We start from the raw sequence: 17,163 nt of genomic DNA on the forward strand, positions 1-17,163 counted from the left end.
GATGCATTTGTGAACTCTCTCACACTTGGTTTTCTCTCTTACTCACTAGCTCTCAGTTACTTGGCTCTCTTGCATTAGTTCCTCTTTATAATGCTGGTGTAGATAAGCCTTTGAACTTAAGAGGAAGTTTCCTCCAGCTGCACACCCAACTTTGAGCCACCCTACCTAGAGCTAAAGAGTAGGGGATCATGAAACAAATCAACAAACTTCCATAAATGCCTAACTCTCCTAACAGATTGCCAATCTCCTTAGAGCTCATAAATGACTTAGGTAGTACTTGCATTGAAATGAAGAAGCAAAGCACAAGGAGAGAAGTCCTTGTTTTGCTCCAGACTTAACTTCTTTGGATCCTTTAGGTGAGCCAATTTTTTTTTCCCAACAATTACAAATTGATTAACAAGTTAATTTACACAAGGGACATAGCCAACTCCGTTGATGTTACCCACTAGGCTAACCAATGGTTTTGCCGCTGACGCTACTCTCAATTTATGTTTGGTTTTGATTTCACCAAATACTTTATTATTTTACTTCCACTTGGAAATTGGCTCCTACCAAATTCCCAATACACCAAAACAAACAAATGAATAATCAAAAGGCATCTTTCAAGAGTTTGAAGTTGGCATCATTCCAAAACTACAGGATATCTGATATGGGCTTTCCTTAAAATGCTCACCATGCACTCCTTGTTCTCATTCATTACCATCTCTCTCTCTCTCTCTCTCTCTCTCTCTCTCTCTCTCTCCACAAAAATAACTGTATAAACAACAACTCCTCAAACCCCCTTAGTTCTTCTCTCCTTCTATCTCTGCCATACATGGAAGCATCACATTTTTTACAAAGCAGGAGGAGCTTTGCTGCAACTCTGGCTCACTCACGGCATGCACATGAACACAATAAGCTAAGACACTGTTCGATTGCTGCAGTGCTAACGCGGCCGGCGGAGAATATAACCATAGCAACAGGCAAAAGCAGCACTATAATAATACCAGCAGATGCAGTAACTGGTGCAGAAGAAAAGAGCAGAGTCTATAATGATAACTGGTTTGATCGGATGGCCATTGATCATCTGTCTCAGAATGTTCAAGCTGCAACAGGTTTCACTTTTGTTCTTCCATTCATCTTCATTTTCTCAAGGAAGGGACTAAAACAAAAATCACACAAATGACATTGTTTGAGTCTTTTTCTTTTGTTTTTATGCAGGGTTGAAGAACAACAAGAGTGGCTTCGACAGCTTGGTAGAGGCAGCTACAGCTGCATCAAGAAAATTTAATCCAGCAAAACAGAGAGAACTAGTTATTCAAGCTCTAGATAGTGCCTTCCCAAAGCCTATATTTTCCCTGGCAAGTTCATATAACCATTGTCTTCTTCAGCTATTCCACTTCTGTTTTTTTTCTTCCTTTGCTTTGTTTTCTTTCAAAACTATCTGATTTCAATGTTGAAAGGCAACTTTGTTAATGAAATTCTGTTGGAAAAAAAAAAATCCAATTAGCTGGTGAGGAACATTGTGACGAATGACAGAAATATTGCTGCTATCAAGATATGTTTGGTTGTTGGCTGCCTGCGGTGCCTTTGTTTTTTTCTGTTTGCTGTCATTTTGTTGGGTTTTTGGAGCTTCGTTTGCATAGGTTTCATTATTTGTCTGATAAATTGTGTTTTCCAATGACAGCTTAGAGCAATACTTCCACAATCGAAATTTGCAAGGGAATACTTTGCTATCTTCACCACCATCTTCTTTGCCTGGTTGGTGGGGCCCTGTGAGGTAAGTAGAACAAAGTATTCTTCTTTATATTATGTGAATCTATTTATTATTAGTACTTTTTTTCACTTTTGAATTTAGTGACTTCAAGACTACATACTAATTTGGCCGGTCGTAGGAGCATATCATTACTTAGATAGATCCCTTGCTCTTTGAATTATTGCATCCATGCATTTAGCTGGGCAGCACACAACTGCTTGTGTGATATGTCTATGTGCCAAACAAATGTATAAATATCACAACTCATTAGTGGTCAATCACAATCACATACACAATCTCGGTCGCACGAGAAATTCTGCCATATTATTATCGGTTATATACATTTATGAGTCTACCTCTCTTATCACGTAACTTAAAAATACACTTATTCGGATGTTCAATAGCAACAGAGACAGCAAGCATTTTAAATGGAGTTGAAATGGGAATCTAACTACAGTGATTTAATCTTGAAGGTAAGGGAATCGGAGCTCGATGGAAGAAAAGAGAAAAATGTAGTCTACATAAAGAAATGCAGGTAAGTTTTGTTTAGCTTTGTCATTTAACCCCAAAAGGACCCCACCCACCTCACCAACCTAAGACACCTTCACTGCTTGAAAACAATCTACACCCATGATTGTGGACTTCTTTCTTCTGTATTACCATCATAACCATCTAATTATCACATAGTCTGAGCTTTCCAATTTCCTTTCTCAGATTTTTCATTATGGGATAATTATCTAAGCTGTTCTGCTGTCATTTGTCCAAAAAACTTGCAGGTTTTTAGAGGAAACCAATTGTGTGGGGATGTGCATTAATATGTGTAAGATGCCATCTCAAAGCTTTATCAAATCTTCCCTTGGAACTCCAGTCAACATGGTCCCAAGTAAGTTTCCAGAATTAAACAGGAGTATATTCAGAGTATTTCAGGATCTTAATGCAAGAGAAGCTTCTGGCAACAAAACATATGTTAAATACCTCTTTTAGTAAATCTGCCATTCAAACAGTTAATTAAGGATCAACAAAAAGGGAAAGAAGTAAATCTGTTAAAGTAATAGGCACTTTAAATGTGGAGGGCCATGCTCATCATGTCAATGGAGGGTCCATGCATAAGCCACAAAGGGTGCAAAATTGCAAGTTGACCCAACATTCAGGTGAGGACCCCAAGCATATATAGATTAGTACCATATGAAACACAAAACTTCTAACATGAGATTTTGGGGCCTGAATTCCTAGCCATATATCAAATGTACAAAACTTCATCATTTGTTCCAAGCTAATTCTGAACTCTCCTTTTCCTCCATAAGACCAATCATCTTTACTTTGCACCACACATAATGTCACTACAAGCACCCAATATCGACGGTTTTCGCATGCACCACCTGGCGGCTAATTATAGTTGAACTGTTGATGTAATTCCACTGTACCATTGAATATTTCAGATTTTGATGATATGAGCTGTGAGATGATATTTGGTCAGGACCCTCCAGAGCTATCAAATGATCCAGCACTCAAGCAACCATGCTTCAAACTATGTAATGATTCAGTATACATTTGTTTTACTCTGTTCATATTAATTGCAGCATCTTATAAGTCATGATTTATGCAGGCAAAGTAAACCAGAGGCACAACACTAATGACTGCTCCAAATAACACCATGGGATGCTTACCCAGGGGGAAATAGGTGATTTTGGATGAAGTATGCAAAAACTCAAGCTGCTGTAGAATGTCAAAGAAATGTCATCACAACAAAGCTCAATGCTCAATATCTGGTTCTTGGACTTGAAAGTTTGTGACACAAATTTGGACAACAGATGAAACTTGCAGCTCCAACAAGCAACTGAAAGATTATGGTGTGTCAACTCAAGGAACTTGTTGATCCTAGTTGAAACAAATTTGTTTTGAAAATGTGGTTCATGAGGCATGAGAGAAAAAAGAATAATAATAATAGTGGTAATGATGTACATATGACAATTGACAAGGCATTATAATTCAAATCTTCGTTTTTTCCCTAATTCAAAAGCCAATTAGGTTTTTTTGTGAGAAGAAAGAGGTTTTTGACATGAGATTTAATGTAGGGTATAAGTTCAGCAGAGGGTGGCCCAGCAATGTCTCCCACCATCAGTTTGCTGCTAAATGACTAAGTTCAGAGACTCCTCTGCCGTCTTTTCTGTCTCACTAAGAGAGTAACAAAGTGCTATGACCAACTTTGACCCATTAAAATATTCAACTTATGAAAGTGGATTTCTTCCATAATGAAAATACTTTGAAGTTTTTCATGTGCTCAGATAGCAGAGATAGTGGTGGATATTTAAGTATGTTCAGAGTCTAGGAAAACAAAAACAACTAGCAAAGAAGAATTTTTGGCTCTTCTTCTAAGTTCTAACAAGCATCATTCAGATACGCATCTTCTTTGCATGTCAAGCAACACAAGTTAATCTACAAAATAAACACAACTTTGGATTTTGTACCAAAAAAAGAAAAGAAAAAGAAATTCTCAGACCAGAAAACCATCAAATTGGTACCAAAAATATTGATGGGGGGCGAAGAGCTCAGCCCTCAAATTCTCCAATGAAGATATTTATAGGCTTCTACTATAGCCACTACACCTAAATTCTGTGCTTATCCTCCCACAAAACCCTTGTGATGTCATTAGCTAGTCATTATGAAGTGTCCTCATGTCCCTTAATTGAGTTCATATTGTAAGCAGCATTTTCACTTTCTCTCACCTCTCCATTTGCTCATAAAAACTGTAATGCCATCATGCTTGGTGTGTGTGTGTGTGTGTGATATAAAAAGCTGAAGACTTGAAGGGTTTTCATTCAAATGACAATTGGGGACATGCCATCATCATCATAATCATCATCCAAACTTGATGAAAATCAAAGGGTCTCAAATAATCTGTGCAGAACATAGGCTGGAAGGCTCTGTGTGCAATTATTCCCCCATAGCATACATAAACAAGCACAAATTCGAGAAAATACTAAATATAGTTTTGAGAATTTGACAGAAAAGCATACTCATAAATGGGCAAGGCGAAGTAGATGCCTTGGCAGCTTGGCTTTTGGTTATTTCTTCAATCTGAGGTGAGAAGCTGGGGGCAGATGTCCATGGCCCTCCAAGGCTGACTGATTGAGGAGCAATCTTTTGGCCCATAATTTAGGGGAGCTTCTATAATGAGGAGCTAATTTGAGGAGGTTATGTGAGGAGACCCATCTCACCATCAAAAGGGGTGTGGATCCCCCAATGCACCCCCCCATGTACTTTGTTTTTAGTTATTGATGGTGAGATTTCACCTCCTCAAATAACCTCCTCAAATTAGCTCCTCATTCTAGCCTTTCCGATAATTTAGTAGACCTCGGTAGTTTTTGAAACGTCCATATTCTACTGTAGAGCCTAAACCCATACGGATAAGGCCCAGAATGAAATAAAAAAAAGGCAAACCAAAGCAACCCTTGCCTTGTAGATTACAAAGCCCGATCCACTTCAAAAATTTATAATTTTCCTTTGGGTGAAAAAAAAATTCTTCATTTTTTTGTATACAAGTGATTTCTGAGCAGGGAACTCGGATACTCGGATGTAATGTAACTGATCTTAACCTCTTGACTTACAAGTTATTAATTGGGTATGTGGGTTTTTCTTTTCAAAGAAAATTAAAAATCATGGGATGAGGAAAATCCGTGAGTTCATAGGAAAATAGTTATGAAGTAGCTAGCATGTGGGGGTTGTGATATAAAAACATGGGTTGTAGAGGCAATTGAATTGATAACAGATGGGATACATTAACCAAATAAGGTACTAGATGATTGCCCATATATGAATTCCAAAGGACCTTTTATAGTGACTTTGCATAGGACTCTGACCCTTTGGTTCGGTTTGATTAATTTCATTGGGGCAGTAGTACGATACAACTGAGAGAGAGAGCCAATAATGAACTCACGTTGCTTAGTCAAATTTTTCATCCTGGCAAAGAACCCTATGGAGGAGACAACGACCGGGGGGGATGATGATGACAACTTACCAAGACAAGACTAGTACACAAATTTAAGTTAAATTTTGGGCAAATGTGGTCACCTATAACTTGATTGAGCCACCATTCAAAAACCCAAAAACAAAGAAAGAAACCAAAAAACCCAGAGAAAAAAAGAAGAAAAATGATTGAAAAGTCCATGAGAGATGGGCATGTGCTTAGTGCCAGTGCACCCATCTACATCTCTTACACATTCATAGATAAGCTTGTGCCCTTTTGAGATGACAAAGACCCCATCTTTCCCTTGTTTGAGTAACCCTTTGGTTTTTTTTATATTTTTTTCTTGGAAGATTTCTACTCAGAAAGGGAGCATGGGAATTCAATGGAATGAAGGAAATGCCTTGTTAGGTGGCTTTAACACATCAATCAAACTCTTTGTACTAATTATATCTGTGTGTGGTCAGAGACAACCCATCACATATAACAGTAGATACACATGCATGTTCTGAAATTATGAAACGAACCGGAGTTCATAACATGCACATACAAATCCTTTAAGAGAGAAGATAAACATGTTTCACAAGTCTTAAAAGCGGCATCAATTAGCTCTTAATCTACTGATTCATCTTTTTCCAGGGTGGAAATATGAGGAAAGTTGGAAACTATCCCGCTCTTGTTGATCAAAAAACAAAAGAAACCAAGTGGGCAAACCTAAATTTGAACAGACAAGCATGCTGAGGTTCCCTTATCTATTAGCAAACCCCACCAAAATTGAACTCTTTCTTGCTCAAGTGATATATGATAAAGGGCACAACTATGACCCCAACAGTTTACTATTCCTCATGCTAGAAAGAGAGAAGGAAAACAGATAGCCTTACATTATGGATAAGCATATGTGACATGTCTACATTAAAAACTGAACTGGTCCAAAATTTGCAAGGCAAAATAAGAGAGAGAGAGAGAGAGAGAGAGAGAGAGAGAGAGAGAGAGAGAGAGAGAGAGAGAGATGAGAGTCTACAAAGACTATATGACTTGTATGATTGAAGGACCACAAAATTGAATAGGGCATCGGCTTTGTTACTGCAGATGATTAAATAAAAACAGTGATCATAATAATGAAAATCCTGAGGAAAGGCATGTGATCAGAAAAACAAAATTTTGAGGACGATGAAGCCGATCTAATAAGAGGACTATTTTCTGTAGCTGTTGAAAAGATTAATTGGAGTTGGAGACACATGGCCTTTGCTGATTGGTTCATAGGCTCTCATAGGCAAAACTAGGCTCTTAGCTGGATTGCTAGTTGTTGCTTCTTACTCACCGCATAGTCTGCTGGGAGCATCTCACACAATATGCAGTTGCCAATTTAATTTGGTTTTTCACTCCAAGTCACTTCCTTCTCTATCATACCAAATTGATCTCGAGATGGAGCCACCTCAACTGACATCCTCATTCAATTTTACATTTTCTTTCTATTGATATTTACTACGAGAAAAAACAGTGCTCGAGTCACTTCAACTCACTTCCTTCTCTATCATACCAAATTGATCTCGAGATGGAGCCACCTCAACTGACATCCTCATCCAATTTTATATTTTCTTTCTCTTGATATTTACTACGAGAAAAAACTGTGCTCGAGTCACTTCAACTCACTTCCTTCTCTATCATACCAAATTGATCTCGAGATGGAGCCACCTCAACTAACATCCTCATCCAATTTTACATTTTCTTTCTCTTGATATTTACGATGAGAAAAAACAATGCTCGAGTCAGTCGGTCACATGAAAATGAAGAATTAACACTCAGTCGGTCATATGAAAATGAAGAATTAACACTCAGTCGTTAATGCACGTAAAATGTTTATGATGCATGCAACTCATGTGCGCATCAACGAGTGGTTTTAGCATTTCACTTGTGAGAGAATACTATTGTAGAAAATATCATTGGATTTCGAAACATGAGATCCAAAAATTTAGGCTATGGTGGGGTGGAATGATGATGAGCAGCAGCCATGGAATGTTTACTCATCACTTGGAGACAAAACACAGGAATCAATCTTTGCTTTAACGCTGAAAACATTGCCCCTTTTTCAGGCTACTTTCACTTTTTTTTAACCTCTTTTTGCACATGCTCTGTCCATGCACTTTTCACAACATTTCCAAATGTAATCCACAAATAATATTAGAATTTAGAACAGACACCCCCTTTTCTTTTTTCTTTTTTTACAGACTGCGAAAGCGGATCGTTAGATTTACTTTGCCTGGTTTATCAAAACGTAGAAAAATATTTCCCAAAACTTCTAATCTAAAACAAAAATTAAAACTAAACATCATATTTTAATCTTAATTGAAAAAAAGCGCGCGAAACTTTAAAACTTTATGTTTCCCTCGGTTTTAGAACACCAACTTCCTACAAGGCGCCAATACTTTACTAACGTTGGTGGGAAAAGTAGCGAGATCTCGGATCGTTTCGCCGATCAAGTCCTTGAAAATCAGCCGTTCGATGTCCAAAACGGCATCGGACATTTCGATCGAACAGTCTCCCCATCTGTTGAATGCATCCCCGGCAAGGTCCTTTTTCAGCACCCCACATATGACATCGAACAATTCCTCCGATTCGTCCCTCTCCCGGATTCTCCGAAACTCGGACCAAATTTCAGGCAAGGAAGCCTGGCTAGAAACCGCCTTCCATGGCGGCAGTTGCCGGTTTCGGTCTAGAATTTCAGTGATGGTGTCGAAGATGAGCCTCCTCTCGAGTGTCGAAACTCTGGAGGTGTCTTTTCCTTTGAGATGTTGCTGCTTCTCGAGCAATAGGAAAATATCGGATTCTTCTGGTAAGTAATTGGCAGCTCGAAGGATCTCCGATACGTAGACGAAATCGCAGTCTTCAGATTCTGGTTCGGTCCCCCACACTGCCTGCCCCCAAATGTCTTCCATTTCAACTGTTTCATCATAACAAAAATTAAATTAGAAATCAAAATTAAATGAAACAACCAACCAACCAACCACGTTGCTATTCACTCATAGTTATATCAAATGTTATAATTCTAAATCTGTACGGACTATTAAGCCACAAAATTTGACAAAGGACTCTGATGGCCTAAAATGCAGACACGTATGACCAAGGGGGGCAAAGCAAATTTAGTAGAGGTTGGTGGATTTGCAGCTGTTTGCTTAAATCATTTATCTAATAAATGGGTCATTGTCATCGATTACAGTTAGGGGGTTCATCAATTCCATTTGACTGAAATACGCCGTCGTTTCCAAAACAAACAGTATCACTATCACATAGCTCAAAAATACGATCCACACTACAATACACCCCCGTGACTGTACGTAGACCCCCACGTATTTTCCCCGTTAAAATGGTAAGACCAATAAAATCCCTCCACAAGTTACCAAATTTGGGGGGTCCTGCTTCGTGGCGCTTATTGATTGGTGGTTATGACATTAACTTAGAAATATTCACTGGGGAGCAGAGTGCAGAGGAGCCCTACCTCTCTGCTGAAAAAAACAGAGTGTACCAGAGTACTGGTAAACCTAGACAGCAAAAAGCAGAGCCTATATTGGAGAACAAAGACGTCACTACAGTAAAAACCTAAAATCTAGCAATATCTCTCTGTGGAATATATCAATTTGGAAGACCACAGAGACCCAGAGCTTTCTGCTGAACAAAGAAAGTTGGCAGTTATGATGGCAGTCTGTGAACGCTAACAAACGAATCAATAAATTTGGTTTGACCGCAACGGCTGTGTAGCTCAAGTGCGCACCAAGTTCATGTGTTCGAATGCCCATTCTCTAATATCTCGCTTCAATAATTAAATAAAATAAAAAACAATAAATTTGGGTTTCCCCAATTTACCTTTGAAATCAATGCTGCGTTTCATCACTGGAGAAGGTGAAGATTCCTCCTCTTTGTAGAACGACGCGTCGAGAACGGAGACTGGGCTCGGTTGCAGCTCCGCTATGCTGTGAAGCAGCTTATCACACCTCTCCAATAAGCTCCTCCCGTCTTTGTTTTCCTCCACCTTCCATCTCTGCAGGTTTATTTAACCACGGCATTAATAATTAATAATTAAATTCAAGAACCAAATTTTCAGGTTTAATCAAACTTAATTATGACAATTAAGGTTTTTTCCCCACCTCGGTGTCGGCTTGTGAAGAGGTGCTAATGCTGCTCTCTGACATGGTGGTGGATGATTCATCCTCCGCTGGATGGCTCATCTCAGCCGTTGGTTTCTTCATGTTCCTCGGTGACCGATTCGTGGATGGTTGATCTGACACTGACCCCACCTTTCTTGCACTAACCTTAGGAGAGTTCACCGGTGATACCCTCCTCTGCTCCACCGAATCATTCCCCTTCCTATGCGTTTCGATCACCAACGGTCCTCTCCGACTCGGACTTTTCACGCCATTCTCTCTCCGAGTTGGCGCGCTCGGGCTTCTTCCTCTGCTCTGGCCCCGTACATTCTCCGGTCGGTCACGCCTCGGGCTCACCGCCGGCGAGACCTCACCGTTCCGTCGAACTCCAGGCCTCGACCTGAAACTCGAACTCGGCGGCGACTCGTTTCCGAATCTCGCCGCGCGGTGACTCGAACTCGGTGACCTAGACGGCCTCATCACAACAATCGGCGATTCGTTGGAACCAAAACTCCGATCGTAGACGAAGTTTCTGGAATTAATCTGATTCGCAGCTTTCCTGGAGTGCAGGAGGCCTTTGAGTTGCAGAGCTTCGAGGATTTGCTTCAACGTTTCCAAATCTTTCGACGGCTCGTCGATGCCTCTCATCCTCAACCTCTTCTCAATCTCATTGTAAACAGAGACGCTCTGTTTCGGCTCCGGAAAGAAGTCCGCCGTATCAAAGAAGCTCTTCCTCTGCCCCATTCCTTTGCTTTGAGCCTTCGCATTGTTAAGCGCCTTCGGATCCACCTGCCTCGCATTGGAGCCCCGATTGGAGCTCCGATCCTCTTTACCTACATTGCTGGAAATATTACTACTCTGCAAATTCTGTTGCTGCGGTTGCTTCTGTTGAAAAGTATTGCCGTCGACGAACCGATACTGATTCAGATCTCGGTTCACTCTGGATTCGGACGCAGATCTCCGGAGCTTGATCGGTTCAGGATCCGAATGCTGCAACGGTTCGAGTCCCATTAGCCTCGCAATGACGCTCGGCGATCGGTGCTGCTTGTCGCTCTCGGCTCCTCCATCGGCTGAGTTTCGACTGGCGCACAATATCGCCGCGTTCGTTCGGATCTCCCTCGGGTAAAGGCTTCCCTTGGCGTCGACGGTGGCTCTGCTATCGAGTGAGAGTCTCGGCGCTTCTCTCGAGAACTTCCATGATGCCCTCGTGCCTTCTTTGAATTCGAAAACGGGAAGAGGAAGAGGAGACTTGGGATTAGCTTCGGGTGATGACGGAATCCGAATTTCCGGTGACGGAGATCGGAGCTCCATCAACGGAGGCGTTTGCTTCGATCGGTCTAGCGACGGCGCCGTTTTGTTCAGCGGTTGTTTTTCCAATTCTTCGGATATCTCCGGAGACCTGGTGGTTGACTCTGGCTCTGGTGACGCGACCACGGCCTGAGAGTTTCAATGAATTATAAACCAAATCAAACAGAAAGTACTAGAACAATTGGAACTCCATCGTTTTCCAACATTTTCCTGGGAACCAAACAGCAAAATGGAGAACTCACCGCGGAGGAAGGGAGGCGTTTGGTGGAGTAGAGGCGTTTTCCGGTTAGAAGCTGGTGGCGATCGAAGATCTGGAGGAAGCCAGCCATGCACCCCATCTGTTTGTCTATGTGCTTCTCCAGGTTCTGGTCTTGCACCATGCCTGTCGTCATTTTATTTTCCCGGAAAATATTTATCTCCTTTACCTTCAACTTTCGTTCTCTCCAAACAAAATGTTAACGTTAATGTCAATTTTCTCACTCACTTACCACTCTTAAGCTTACATTTCTCCATAACTCTCTCTCTCTCGCTCTGACTACGCCTTTATCAGTGTCTCCCGCTTTTCTGGTTCTTTTAAAGGGGTTGGCGGAGTTAATGGAAGGCCAGGAGTGATATAATAATACGGAAATCTCAATTATCTCCCTGTTCTTTTCTCAAAATGTCAAATGAGTCAATGTAATAAGTAATTGACAATTGTGCCCTTGTAAGTCAAGGGGTCAATGGGCGGGCTTCTATGAAAATTGGGATTCTAATTTTTGAGAAGTGAGAGAGAACTGGCTGCCTGCACCAAGAGAGCACGGACCCTGGACCCGCACCGCACTCGAGCCTCCTCTGTGGGTATGATTTCTGCATGCACCCACTTGCTCGAGTTGCGTACCGAACGGCGACCCGTTTGACCCACTCTACGGCGGAAGATCTCAGCCGTTGATTCACCTCAATCAGGCGGACCGTGGAGATGGAGTGAGTGACTGCTGCAGTTACTCCACTTTATAGCCGGCTAGTGGGGACATATAAAAAAAAAACAATAAAAAGGAAAGGCAATAACACGAATAACGAGAAAAATACTTCCCTATTTTCGTTTCATTGTTTCATTGTTTCTTTTAGATAAACAGACGGATAAGAAAAGACAATGAAACGGAAATAGGGGAAGTTTTTCTCCACAGGCCAATACTTTACTTTCTTTCCTAATTTAATAACAATTGGACAGCCACATGGCTCGCCAAAACGGGACGTCGTGACAACTCAATCTCGGCTCAGGGACCCACCTGATTGATGGCCACGTGGAAGGCGTGTGAAGTTACAGGTGGAGCAGAGTCCACGTAAGGACACAGGTATAGCGGAACACTGACTAGAGTCTTGGAGAGAATCAAGGGGCCGGAAGCAATAGGACGAAGTAAAACATTACGGGGTTTGCTACGTGTGTGTGTGCGTGGATGATGTAATGTGTAAGGGTGGCTGTTTAGTTTGGCACGTATGAGGAATACAGAGAGGATGGATAGGGCTCACCGCTTGGGAGGGTGAGAATTCCCAAGCAAAATCGACATTCTTCCTCAATCATGGTCGATGACTCGAATCAAATCATGCAAAATAGGTCTTGGACACTTGGGTTTATAAATTTGGCAGCAAGCAACAATGTGTTTTTGCTCACACGCATAAAGGTAATTGTGAAGTTTTGATCCTTACAATTAGCATAATGAATGATTGACGGTTGAATGACTAGAAAAATATGTATAAACAAAAAGTGATTATGGCATAACATACATTGATAGAGATTGATTGAAATAATCAAGGGAATTATGACAATTGTTGACAACACATCGAGTTGAATTCTTGTATAAGTATCTAGCTAAGCTCATTAATCTACTGTACGGAGAATAGCTCTTGAATTTGAGTGCAATAAAACGTATTTAGTGACCTAATCAACTGGCCTAACTTACGTGTGTGTTCCTTGTTTTCTTTAATAGCAATATGCATTCCTTGTTAATCCGATATCAATCATGTCATTTTCATCCAATTTGAAAAATGAAGCAAATTTGGAATTTTAGCTACCATTAAAGTAGTAGTGAGTTTTAAGTTGAAATCATGTCTTATTTAAAAAGGGAAATGGTAAATGTGAATTCGCATTCGTTTCATCTGGTTACAACCAAACTTTTTTTAGATGCTAGAAGGCAGAAGAGACCACAATCATTTGGTGATAAGCTAAAGATGCCACTCTCTATGATCAACTGCTTGCGTTTTACGCAACACACACACAATATTAATTACGAATAATATGCCATGATATGAGTGCCCAAAGCCCCAACTTGAACAAAGGTCATTTGGGGGTCTCACTCTCAGCTTTCGCTCCTTAATATCTGTTATGAATTCCATAAATTCTTGTTCTTTTTAAATTTAGGGTTTTAGTTTTCCGAGTAACGGTACACTTACTTATCTGAGGGAAAAGGTTTTAAAAGAATTCTCCAGGCGTATTTGCTTAAGGTTACAGCAAATGTGTGCCTAAATATGCGCACAAATATAACACACATAATATTACTATATGTGGTTACTGACTTTTTTATTATATATCTTGGTCTTGATAAAAACGAATGCAATCTGTCGAATCCGATGATCTGTCTTAAATTAGAAGGAAAAATCGATCACCAAAAGTAACATAACCCAAGTGATCAAGCTTGTTAATTCTAATTAACTCCAAACACTAAACGCTAGAATTCTCAACTTGTGGACATGGGGTTGCCAAATCCACCATATAATAGCTACTTGGGTTGCTTTGGTTTAGGTGAGCATGAGTGCATGTTCTCTCAGATATAGTTAATCTTTTAGGTTAAATTAGGTATTAGGCTATGGTTAATGGTGTTAAGTTAATCTCTCATCTATTATATCTTGGTTTTTGTGTGTGCATTATTAATTCTGGGCAAAACAGGTTATAAAGTGCAAAGTTAGTTTGTGTTTGGTCGATAATGAGTTTATCTCTCGAATGGAGAGCTTAGAGTCAATTGGTCAACCAGATGGGGTTACTTGAACTCAATATTTTTAAGGAGATGGTTTCAAAAGTTTCTCTGTTTTCTGTCAGTCTCTCTATCCACAACACACATTGTATATATCAATGTATAAGGGGGATAAGTATATCATCAATGTACAGTAACTCTCTCGTCGTCACATAACGTGTGGAGAGATATAAACATGAATGTATATTGTGACGTGAGGAGAGAGATAAGAATATAATTGTACCATATAATAGCATGAGAAGGACGGTTTTCTGGTTTATATGTGCCTTTTGAAACGAATTTATCCAAATTGGTGCCTAACATATCCCTTCATTAGTGGACTGCACAATAACCCCTTGACCAGAAAAATCACTTCCCTGATTGCCAAACAGAGGGTTTTTTGGAGTTGCTCTATGTATAATCAGTTGCATAAGAGAGAGCTCATGATGATGATAAGTGGGGTTTCAATCATGAACAAAATTGGGGTCAGGCTGCCAACCCATGTGTATTGTCTTTAGGCAAAAGACCCCATGGCCTTTCTGGTTGCTCCATGTGACTCTATTACTCTGTGTACATGCTGCTTCTGAGCATTTCCACCTGTTATGTATTTCATATCTCCTCAACCTAACATCTCTCTCTCTCTTGTCCTCTCTTCTCTTGGCTCTTACCAATTATTATATATCATATTAAAGATAAGCATATTGCAGACCCTTTTTTTTTACCTTTATCTTTCTTTCCATTTAATCCACATGCATCCAGATCTGCAAATCCCTTCTTCCACAGTTCCACTTGTGTTTTTCATCCCTCACAAAAACACACACAAAATTATACCCCGCAACATAATTAAAGAGATTTTGCTATATGAATAAATATAAGTTACAAACTTGTTTGTGTTCTTTCTAAAAAGAAACAGTTTGACTGACGAGAAAAACTTCCATATTCCCGTTTCATTGTCTCCTTCTATTGATGTATCTTATCCTTCTATTGATCTATCTTATCAAAACAAATAGAAAGAAGTCGACAATGAATCGAGAGAGATGGATAAATATTTTTTACTAACCCACCTCATGTGATTATTAGTTTACAGTGGGGCCCTCATAGCTTCCCCTTTCAAGTCCCCATGCTCTGGTTATATGAATGTGGTAAGATAGCACAGTTCCCCAACCTGAAAATCCCATGGTCTCTCACCGACCCTCCTCTTCTGCACACATTCCTCATAGCCTTATATCTTAATAACTTTAGCCTCTATCCATCCCTTTCCATGCAAAGAAGATAGCTAAGCTAGCATCTCATAAGAAAACAAATACCGCCTTCTGCTATGAGCAAATTTCAATTAATTTATTTGTAGACCATTTTAATCTTAAAATGCATGAGGGTTTGTTTGTTTTATTTAGTTGAGGAATATGAGAGAGCTGCCCAACTTGGTTTGCCGGTAGCTAATAAGATTGAATATTCAAAGTTGATCCCCACCCCAATAATTGTACGCACCCTTGTATCTATTAATTTAATATGCTTCTTGGCATATATTTTAGTCTGCAAATGAGTTGATTGGAGGAAATGGGTGTACTTGGGAATGCTGAATCAATCATGAAAAGATATGGCATTTCTGAATTCCTGACTCTTCTCCTCCCTCTAGTCATGGTACTAGTTGGACGGACCTCTGAGAATCATACTGTGACCTCTTAAAGCTTTACAGGCATGGTGACAAATGTTATTTTATTTTATTTCCATTTCTATTAAGAAAGCGATACTTTAGTCTAAACTAATGTACGAAGAGAGGGATCGAACTTGTATGCATAAAAAGAATAGGTGCATTTTCTGCTCCAAATTTACTGCATCTACACACCCAGTTTTTGTATTTTTGCACCCGCAATTGAAGCAATTGATGAGGGGGAGGGGTGGGGGTCATTCATGGACCTGACTCTATGAATTGTTAACTTTATTTGGTAAAAATCAAACTAAATTTGCAATCATTGCGTATATTTTTTTGGCTTCATTATGGTTTTGATTAATTTCTCTTTTTTTGGGTATTTCGCAGGATTCTCCTTGTGGGTCAAATTCAAACATGAGATATTTCAGTGCAAGTTTTGAATCATTCCTCATGTCTTAAGACATGTGATTATAGGGTTGGCATATTTGGCACTTTGCAGGGAAGGCTTATTAGCTTTAATTTAAATCGCCAATCCTTCTTCTTCTTTGTATTATAAATTCTATTGTCAGTCTCCTCCCAAGTCTCTATCATTTAAGATAGAAGACGACCCAAAAATTTCACAAATATCCAAAAGCATAAGCACAAGGTTTTTGCAAGGCAACTGGTCTAGCCCAATGAAAAAATACTTTTATTGTAGATAAGAAGGTTTCTTATGGCATCTTGATTGCGTATGTGTGAGAAACTCCCTTTCCTGTAGTTTAAACTATCGCTTATACTTAAAAAAAGAATTCCCAACATATGGATGTAGACGACATATTTATCTTCTCTTTTTAGAGGTTTAGATTTCAATTAAGGAAAAAAACAAAGGAGGGAGATAAAGCCATGCACATGACAATGACGTCTACGTTAAATTTGCATGTTTTTGTGCTAGATCTTGCCTCTTATCTCTCCTAAATCATTCATAAACATTCGGATTAAATGTCAAGGTCAATCAGTTTGAATTAACAGCAATATATATCCACATACTGTACACATTAATTAATAATAACAATTTGCATTTTATTCAAAATTCATTAATTTGTAGTATTATTGCTCCATTATTTTTCATGTTTTATCTAAGTTAGGGCTAAAAAGTCCCAATAATACTATGTCATGTAAAAGTATTATTATGCATATCATAGCGTTATTGAACGAAAATAACAAAATAATGTTACAACCTTTTATCTTTCTCCTGTGCTTGGTCATAAAGCTGCGTATAGCTAGTTGTTTTTAAAGTCTTTTGTGCTGGCAATTCTTAAGCATGTGATGGTAGATGAATAAAGCAGCTAAGTTACTGGCTCTATAGGTCAATTTACTTTGCTTAATTGGGATGAAAGATAATG

General features: G+C 39.5%; 2 protein-coding genes across 2 annotated transcripts; one reads left to right on the plus strand and one right to left on the minus strand.

Annotated features, from left to right (window-relative positions):
- Positions 1 to 641: 641 nt before the first annotated feature.
- Positions 642 to 3,754, plus strand: D27 (beta-carotene isomerase D27-like protein). The gene is made up of 7 exons (XM_021966213.2): positions 642 to 1,094; positions 1,201 to 1,340; positions 1,667 to 1,759; positions 2,209 to 2,270; positions 2,512 to 2,618; positions 3,175 to 3,267; positions 3,342 to 3,754. Exons 1-7 carry the CDS (start codon positions 815 to 817, stop codon positions 3,383 to 3,385), a joined length of 819 nt encoding a protein of 272 aa, XP_021821905.1. The 5' UTR covers positions 642 to 814; the 3' UTR covers positions 3,386 to 3,754.
- A 4,002-nt stretch (positions 3,755 to 7,756) lies between these two features.
- On the minus strand, positions 7,757 to 11,735 carry TRM5 (zinc finger CCCH domain protein). The gene is made up of 4 exons (XM_021966234.2): positions 11,389 to 11,735; positions 9,842 to 11,275; positions 9,561 to 9,735; positions 7,757 to 8,640 (listed from the first exon to the last, which is right to left on the minus strand). The coding sequence occupies exons 1-4, from the start codon at positions 11,536 to 11,538 to the stop codon at positions 8,093 to 8,095; spliced, it is 2,307 nt and encodes a 768-aa protein (XP_021821926.2). The 5' UTR covers positions 11,539 to 11,735; the 3' UTR covers positions 7,757 to 8,092.
- Between the last annotated feature and the right edge of the window lie 5,428 nt (positions 11,736 to 17,163).

This window comes from Prunus avium, chromosome 8 (genome assembly GCF_965620075.1).
Source record: "Prunus avium chromosome 8, drPruAviu1.hap1.1, whole genome shotgun sequence".
NCBI lineage: Eukaryota > Viridiplantae > Streptophyta > Magnoliopsida > Rosales > Rosaceae > Prunus > Prunus avium.